Source organism: Diprion similis, chromosome 11, assembly GCF_021155765.1.
Source record: "Diprion similis isolate iyDipSimi1 chromosome 11, iyDipSimi1.1, whole genome shotgun sequence".
Lineage (NCBI taxonomy): Eukaryota > Metazoa > Arthropoda > Insecta > Hymenoptera > Diprionidae > Diprion > Diprion similis.
In genome coordinates this window covers 5182155-5191024 of record NC_060115.1, presented here as the reverse complement: position 1 = coordinate 5191024, position 8870 = coordinate 5182155, and the positions used below count along the sequence as shown (strand labels likewise).

The 8870-nt window shown below is 35.8% G+C and overlaps 2 protein-coding genes across 3 annotated transcripts; one reads left to right on the top strand and one right to left on the bottom strand.

Moving 5' to 3' along the window:
• Positions 1-356: 356 nt before the first annotated feature.
• LOC124412345 (elongator complex protein 4) lies at positions 357-2201 on the bottom strand. The gene is made up of 5 exons (XM_046892135.1): positions 1828-2201; positions 1724-1759; positions 1045-1658; positions 712-924; positions 357-631 (listed from the first exon to the last, which is right to left on the bottom strand). Exons 1-5 carry the CDS (start codon positions 1946-1948, stop codon positions 518-520), a joined length of 1098 nt encoding a protein of 365 aa, XP_046748091.1. The 5' UTR covers positions 1949-2201; the 3' UTR covers positions 357-517.
• A 327-nt stretch (positions 2202-2528) lies between these two features.
• On the top strand, positions 2529-6981 carry LOC124412287. Of its 2 annotated transcripts, XM_046892033.1 has the most exons (5): positions 2529-2748; positions 2850-2996; positions 3176-3253; positions 3660-4017; positions 4225-6981. In XM_046892033.1, exons 1-5 carry the CDS (start codon positions 2611-2613, stop codon positions 6600-6602), a joined length of 3099 nt encoding a protein of 1032 aa, XP_046747989.1. In that variant the 5' UTR covers positions 2529-2610; the 3' UTR covers positions 6603-6981. The 2 variants fall into 2 exon arrangements, with proteins under 2 accessions (XP_046747989.1, XP_046747988.1); XM_046892032.1 differs by having other exon boundaries at positions 3660-6981.
• Positions 6982-8870: the final 1889 nt, after the last annotated feature.

Below are 8870 nucleotides of genomic sequence, written 5' to 3'. Positions count from 1 at the left end.
ATATTTACCGAAATATATCTTTGTCGTGTTCACATCAGACAAATCCAACCTTACAAACAATTCTAAAATTGCAAAATGATTCTTGTTTTAGCCACAACTAATTGAAAGTTCAACCTTGTCATTTATTCTCCAGCACATAGTTATGTGCTTTTCTAACGGGAAAACAAAAATGCACAGTTGTAAAGAACATTTGTACGGAATTTGATTTTCTTCAGGTTCTTTATAATTATTCAGAAGCAGAGTATTTCTGAACAAGTTGACATTCCCTGTACGTAGACAATTACGTTAGCTGACGAGTGGAAAATTTTTTCATATCATAGAGTTTTTGCTGTAAAACCTCCACACAGTCTTAGACGTATTATTCATAGTTTATTATTCAGCATTTTTCTTGTTTTCAGCTCGAGAGCGTCTCCGAAGGATTTCCAAAACTGTTTCGATAAATTATCAGTATATACAAAAAGTGAACATTTTTTCTCAATGTCAGAAACTTTCAATTTTCGACACTCAAGTAAACACCTTAAAAGTCTAATCGATTTTTTCCAGCCCCACTGCTACAGCCCCCAGTTAATGGCACAATTTCATCTTGTTCCCTTTGAGCTGTACCTGGCAATTCCGGTGGTAGATGTAGCACCTGAAACAAACGGTTCTCTATTCTAAAATCGATTCATTAATTTGAATGACGAAGCAATGTTCAAACTTATGTGCATGTACCTCAACAACGAATTTTTTCCGGCGAAGCTTAAAAGCAAGATCCATGGATTCTGGGTAATGGGGTGCCAAGGAATTCAACGCTCCCAACTTTCGGATGTGTAACAGGCCGTGGTAATCACTGAATATAGGATTTGCCTCTTTAGCTGATCCAGCGAATGACTCCAGCCTCAATGCTATGTCTGACAAATGTTCTATTCTCTCTACCACTGCGTCCTATGAAGGAATAGTTTATTATGTAAATATTATTTAGACTCCAAATAGGAGCACAATAATGTTATGAGCATAATTGAATGAAGCCATGGTCTATACTTGGCTGCACATATGTTAACGTACGGAGTTGTCAAAGTGATGAGCGGGAATGGTAACCATCGCAACGGCATATGCGTTCCTCAGAAGAGATTTTAGACAGAAGAAAAATTTCAGAAGGTCACTGGTTGTAGTTTCTTCTTTCTCATTCGACCAGAGTCTTGAACCCAAGGAATGAATGGCTATCCGAAGAATATTTCTTTTTTCTGGTTCACTTGAAATTGAGAATTGGCCATCTTTTATGCTCTCCTGAATAGTTTTCAGCAGATCAACGTAAGCATCGTTTTCAAAAGATTCTGCTGTGTATCTCACATCATATCCGTCCCAGTGTTTGATGCTCGCTGCTTCTATAATATCCTTGTCGATAGTTTTAGTGAGGTCATAATAGTGTCCAAAAGGCTGTCCTCCTATTGGTGAGGTATCGATTTTCCTCATGTTTTGGTATCTCCAAGCTATTTGCATTTTTTCATCCTGTGGTGGAGGACAGGTGATGGAGTTGACTGAAACTGCTGGCAATTCAGCCACCAGCTGTGACGGTTTTATATTCTGGGATGCAACAAGAAGCTGGTGAGAAGAAACAACACCCTCCGCCATGAAATATTTGAGAATAATTTTACCATAGCTGCCATAGGTATCCTCCTCTGTAAAATGTTATTATCATACTTAATCTTGACTCTGAAATATGATTCAAAAAGGCAGAACTCACCTATGAGGATGATCGTTCCCACGGGCAGACCGCCACCTGTAATTATAATACGGTTTCAAAAAACTGTTTATTGACTTTTGAATTAACCTTGAAAATATACAAACCGATTACATGGTCCAATGAAGGAACGCCCGTCGAAACGAGAAGCTGGGCATTCTGGATTGATGGCTTTGTTCCTGGCACAAAAGGGATTTTACTTTTAGCAAGTTGAACACTACTTGTCATGATTTGCTTTAGCAATATTCGAATCTTATACGCGTGCTGGTGAGGTTATGGACGATGAAATCAGCCTTGTATGAAGTACGGATACATCAGGAAATTCTGAGGAGGTTATTTCGAAGGTAAGATCGCAACCACAAACGCGGGAAAAGCGAGATTTCTATTGGTTATTGTGCCACATGTTACTCCATTTCAAGCGAATCTTCATTCCATACGGCGTTCACACGGCATGATGAAATAAAAGTTCCATCGCATTGGTTTCTCGACGTGAAGCTGCGCGAAGGCTAATATTGGTTTCTGCGCAACTTGATTAATTGTGTCAACAATGAACTCAGTGCTGAAGTTGGTTGCTAGCTCATTTCTATTCCGTTACATGAATATTCTCAAATGAATTAATTTCATAAATTCCAGTATCATATGAAGTAAAAACTTGTGTATTATACATCATTCAATTTTTAGGCATTATAGTTTGGCATACGGAGTAATAGCTGTGGTTTCATCCGGTGTTTTAATTTTGAAATTCGAAGATGGCGCGTCTCTGATGCGCGTCGATTGTAGAAACGATGCAGCGCCCCGCCATCACGTCGCAAGTGCGTCACTTCAGTCTAATTCTCGATTTTAATACGCGATAGATTGGGGTTATAATTTTTGATCAAAATCAATGCAGAATGTCAAATAAACGAAAGATATTTGACGTGGACACGAAGTGTCGTCTCTGCCTCGGAGACGAGGGCTACATGAGTTACCTTTTCGAAGATACACTGCTTCCAAAAGTTGAGAACATAACCAAGTGCACCTCGATCATTGTATGTTGTATATATTGACTAACTAGATTACATTTCTGGAATGCGGCTGTACCCGCTGAATGCGTATTGACAAATTTAAATGAATCTTCAACTTTCTACAGATACGGGAAGATGGTGACCTACCTAACAAAGTCTGCCACCTCTGTTTGTACAAGTTGGATATGTGGAACGAATTCAAGGAACAATTCATCAAGTCAAATGAAGTGCTGCTCGCCCATTTGGATGCTAGCGAGATCAATGATTCCACCGTAAGTATCTATTCACCCATATCACAGAAATAACAGACATACCTCGTCGATTTTGCTGATGAAAACAATCAAAATAAGCTTAACGCTACACTCAAACATCGCCGTACCTGATTCGAGTACAACTCACAGGTATCCAAATAATTTTTTTAAAACTGAAAGTAGCTATTCGTCGCTTACAGCTGGAATCTAACAATTCTAAGAGAAAATATGATTTTCAAGCAAGTGAAACGGAAACTTTGTCTGAAAACCCCGGCACGGTGAGTGGTATTTTGATGGAGATTTACGCTCAAGTTGGCAGCCGCATCGTTGCTTGGTGTGAAGTAATGCTCATATATTTACGCTGCTCGCAAGTCGGCTGCGGCTGTTAATTTCTGCATTTCTGGGGGACCTCTATATTTCCATCTCCTTATTTCAGGTTTCCCAATACTCCCTATTTATCACTTCCTATCTTATAAAAGCAGTAAGAACTAGTAAACATAATTAAACTTGATGTCTAATTACAACTTTCCACACTTTTATAATTATCAGATATTTCAAAACCTGATTTTAACACAGTTACTTTTAATCAAGTTACTTTCGTATCGCGTGATTGTGGAAATTAGTAGTCTAGTTTAGTATATCAAAATCTTGTCTGCTGAATAACAGATATTTTTTTGTTGACAGAAAAAATTTAAGAAGAACAATATTCCAGTGGAACCTCTAGAATTCACAAGAGTGGAATATGTTACTGATCAATCTGAATTAAAGGACATGTTTATACCGGAGGATGATCCAATAACTTCTAGCTTCAAAGAAGATACAGCGATGCTAGATAAGAAATCATCAATGGGTGAACATGACAAAAGCGAGAAAAATCATCAAGTAGAATCCAAATCTCAGGAATTAGATCTCCACCCAAAGCCTACATTGATTCCTATGAGAATTAGACATTTTGGAGGAAGACGTGGTAGGACTACGGCAAAGCGAAGAGCATCGACCAAACGATGGGTGGCAAGGAAAAAAGCTCTTCTGGCTGCTACGGGTAAATATGCTTCGGATACTGATTCTATTATATCAGATAATGACTCGAAATTATCACCAGTTCAAAAAGCTCGCGCAAAGACAAACGCGGATAAAGAAGTTGTGAAACAAAGGAGATTAGCTAAAGCTTTGAAAAATTTAGAAACAGATATGAAAGGTGAATACGGTATTAAATACGATAGCGATGCAATTTTAATTCCTCAAACAGATTCCGGATTGAACAAACACAAAACAAGGTATCAAAAGAAAATAACGCTTGAGAAAGGTCCCACGAGCGATCCAAGGAATGTGCGAAACTCTGCAAGAAACGAAAACAGTACTGAAACAAATAATGAAAAAGAAGTTGCGAATGAAAAAGAGAACAGCTCTACTTTCAACGAATCAGGATTGAAGGAACACGTTCCGAGTTCACAATCTAGAACAATGGAAGGAAGTAATGATAGCCCAGCCTACACACAATCGATCTTTAACCCACAACCAATTAAATCCGAGATTGAAGTTGGAAATTCTACTTACATTGTAACGTCAACACTGGTGCTCTCAGAAGATCATTACATAAAACCTGGTTCGAAAAACTCTTCTCTGGACGATAATGGTACGAACATAGATGAAAACAGTCAGGAGCGTAACACAGATATCATCGATGCTGTACAACTCCGAAGAATAAATCCGAAAACAATAATTGAAAATGATGACAAAAGAAATGTTGAAAGGTGTTTGAACATTGAAGTTGAGGGGACAGAATTAGAAGCCTTGCAAAGGGTTCAGGCTGAGTTAGCTGCTTTTGTTGAAAAAGATATGAAGAACAGGTTATCGCATAAAGATGTACTACCGTGCATTGATGAAGTGAAAAGTAAACCAAAAGACTCTTTCCAAACATTGGATCAGCAGCTGAAAGCAATTGTAGAAAAGGCGATTAGAAAGAATATCGAGACATCATTAAAATTGAGAAAAATCCCTCCAAGCAAGATAACAACACTTCGCAATCAAAAATCATCAACCTTTTCACCAGCCTTCATCAAAGCAGCAACGCGTTCAAAAATATTCCAACCTAAAGTCATTCTAATGAGATTGGATATAAACAAGGTAATGAAAAGGTATAAAATAAATAATCTTCCATCAATGGAAAGTCAAAAATCTAACAACTCCTACACTGAAGATGAAAATGTAACTTACAACGATGGAGAAAACAATTCTTCACTACAATATCGAACGTTCAAGCTAATGCCTATTGAATCTGATGATAATGTGAATTCGGATGATCGAACTGTAACTTCCACTCCAAAAGAAATTGACAACAATTTAAATTCCATCTCTGTATCTCCAAACACAAGTGAACCCCAAAGAAGAAAATTATGTGGTCCTAAAGGTCGTAAAAACTTCTCCGTTTCTGATGAAGTTCTGAACGCATTGCGCAAAGGACATGTTGATGACTTGTCTAATGTTAAACAAGTTAAGAAGGCAATTTGTGAAACAGTCGAATGTGATACAACAACCAAAAGTTTACCGTTGCAGCCTGTAACTGATAAATTGGGAACAAAGAGAGTGAAGTTTTCCACAGATTTTGAAAGTCAATGCAATATTGCGGAAGAGCCGACTCAATCTAAATATTCATGCGATACATGTAAACAAAGTTTTGCTACTTTACACGAGAAAGAAGAACATACCAAATCTCATCAGGCAGTTTCATCTATTGAGACTGTTCCAAAACCTAAGAAACGACGTATGATGCGCTGCAAGCGATGTCACGAGGTAGTTGACGCAAGATTAGTTAGAATCCACACCTGTCGAACAGCGAAATTTCACAAATGCTACGTTTGTAACTCAACTTTCAGAACAGAAAAGTTGTTAGTCACACACCTGGAGACTCACGACGAATCAGAATTTAATATTGACAATATTGAGTGTGGAGAAAGTATTAAAAAAGTAGCCAATGTTACTAGTACCCAAGTAACGGTGGCTCAGCGTGCAGCTGATTCGAACACCACAAGTATAGAGCAATGTGAAAAAGAAATGCCTGCCACAGTCACAGAGATATACACATGTTTTGTTTGTGATAAAAAGTTTACAGACCAAGAAATACTAAAAGACCATCTGCAGCAACATTGTAATGATGAAAGCGAAGAAGATAATGGTTCCGGGAAAGAAGAATATCAATGTGCAATTTGCGGTGATTCGCTGGAGAATGAAGATGCCCTGGAAGCTCATGTGGAAAAACATCTTTGCGATGACCAAGACGACAATCCAAATCTAATAAATATAACAAGCGAAAGTGATAACAAAAAGTTGGAGGTGATGTTTAAGTGCGAGCAATGTACAAACGGATTTACATCCGAAGTATTGTTAGCCCTCCATATGCAGTCTCACGAAGAAGAGCTCGCTATAGCGAAATGGGAAAAAGAATCTGCAGAACGGACGATAATACGCGAAGAATTTCTCTGCGCTATATGTGATGAGACATTTAAAACTGAAGCAGAACTTTCAGAACATGTCGATATGCATAATGGTAACGCTCACGTTTGCTTCTTGTGCGAGAAACCTTTCCTCACTCTTGAAGACCTTCAAGCACATGTTGAAAGTCATTAAATAGAATGTACATACGCATATGTGTAGTAGATTTTTTCACACTTAATGTGAGTAAATTATACTGGATGCAATAGTGTCTTTCCAAAAAAAGCATGTTTCTTGTTGTATGATGATAGGTAATATGTATAATTATCAGTGCATGTAACCCCTTTCTAATAATTTCAACATTGCTTTTTGACTAGGTTGTAGTTCAATCTGTAACATAATGATTTTTTGTTTCCTTTTTTTACTTCTTTTCTTCCCTTCAATTTGCTAGCCATTTAACTTTTCATGTCATTATCAAATTCATGAAATTATTCATGTATCGCGTGTGAATTTATCATTTTCTGGTATATTAGTTCAATTTATTTTTACTCAGTACAACTGCAATAGAAATTGTCGTCTCACTTTGCATGCACACTAACAGTAGTGAGAATTTTGTTAAAAATCTGCAGTCTGTTTCAATCAGAATATGAAATATACTCAAAATTCGTTGCTTTATAAAGTAATAAATAAAGATCAACTTATTCTTATTCAACTAATTAAAAAACCAGAAATCAGGAATGAACATCATATACAAAACTTGGTAAATTCGTGGAAACAATTAAAATAAATTACTGTGTACATTACTATGTTCTTATATTTATATTGCTTGATATTTGTTGTCGCGATTCCTTAATCGTTTTTACAAGTTATAATATTAATTTTTTCGGTTGAAATGGCATAACTTTTGCTTGCAGATTGTTTCTCTCGCTGATACATCTAATCATATCCGTACACAAGTTTAAGAATAGTTTATTAATTTGTTATTTAGCTACCAAAAATCACTTGTGTCGAATTTAGTAAGTATTTTGAACGTACAATTCTCAATTTCTCAGTAAAAATAATTTAAGGAGAAAATGAGCGAACCGACTTATCACTTGCTGTGAAATACAATTTTGAAATTGAGCATCAATGAGCAGATGAGAGCACTCTATATTAACAGGATAGAAATGTTCTAAAAAGTATGAATATCAAAATTTTTGAAACGATATGAAAATTTGACGAAAATGTAATTACATCGAAGCACCACCTGACGCATTATTAACGGAAATGAAAAGGAATTCGGTAATAGATTATTACCGAAATTCATAATATATACATAAATTCTCACAACACCCGTTCACTCTTCATTTTTCGTTAATTTGCTACAAAGTCACTCCATCCATAGAAACAATTAAGATTGTTCGAAGATTTTTTAACCGAAGTGAAAATTTCATACATAAAACTTGATTTAGATTTTCCCGGAACATTCTCCTTTTATTCATACCCATAGTTTGTTTATGAAAAGTTATGTACCTTTGGTGTAGAATGTATAATATTTTTAGTCATTTGATGACACGAAATAATAATGCATATTGCGAACTTAATCAGGAAGGACACCCCCATAAGATTCAAATATGCGTCCTAACGGATCAAACAAAAATGTAAAAAGTAATTGAAAGAAGAATTATGTATATGCCCAATTTAGTGTGAAAAGCAAAATAATGTAAAAATTAACATCTTTGGGTAACGAGTATATTATCTGTGAATAATAAACTAAGAAACTTCGAGTTGGATAACAGTGAAAATAACTTTCTCAAGTATAAAATGCTGTTGGATAACAATGAAAATGACTTTCTTAAGTATAAAATGCTGTACTCTAAAGTTTAAGGATTCTTTATCACAGTTATCATTCAACTGATTTAGAAATAAATGGCGCGTGTTGATTTGAGTGACGGTTACCAGCTACAGGGTGTATCCGTTCTATATTAAAAAATATTTTATTAAACTACATACCTATTTTTAAATATTATATGTAATATTGTAAACGAATAGTAAAATGATGATGATTGAGAATGAAAAGTTAGTTAAAATAGATATGTATAAAGTATATATCGTTTGTTCAGATAATTTTACTTACATTGGAATAAATGAAAGTTAACAAAAATACTCACCCTAATTTCATTTTACTGCGTTCATACACGAAATGATACACATTGATTAAAACTCTGACGAGTCTGAGAGAAGCATTCCACTCTAAACCGACCTACGTACAACCCTAACCATCAGCGATTTCTTTTTATTTTTAAGCTTGGTGTAATGCACAAAAAGAACATCTTTTACGGAGTTTTAGATTTTTCGAACTACGGTTTTCATTGTTATTGCTTCAAAAAGCACAGAAACCCAATTTTCGAATTAATAGCCCTTGTCGATTGGTTTCAAATTTTTCTTATGAATTCTTTGCTACAAATCGAAAATTTTGAGGCC

Bases quoted from the DNA above. Each gene is read 5' to 3' on its own strand.
- LOC124412345 (XM_046892135.1), bottom strand. From the start codon at position 1,948: ATGACAAGTAGTGTTCAACTTGCTAAAAGTAAAATCCCTTTTGTGCCA. The intron at 1,760-1,827 runs GTTTGTATATTT...TTATAATTACAG, and splicing joins TTCATTGGACCATGTAATCG to GTGGCGGTCTGCCCGTGGGA. The intron at 925-1,044 runs GTACGTTAACAT...ATTCCTTCATAG, and splicing joins CTCATCACTTTGACAACTCC to GACGCAGTGGTAGAGAGAAT.
- LOC124412287 (XM_046892032.1), top strand. From the start codon at position 2,611: ATGTCAAATAAACGAAAGATATTTGACGTGGACACGAAGTGTCGTCTC. The intron at 2,997-3,175 runs GTAAGTATCTAT...CGTCGCTTACAG, and splicing joins GCGAGATCAATGATTCCACC to CTGGAATCTAACAATTCTAA. The intron at 3,254-3,659 runs GTGAGTGGTATT...TTTTGTTGACAG, and splicing joins TGTCTGAAAACCCCGGCACG to AAAAAATTTAAGAAGAACAA.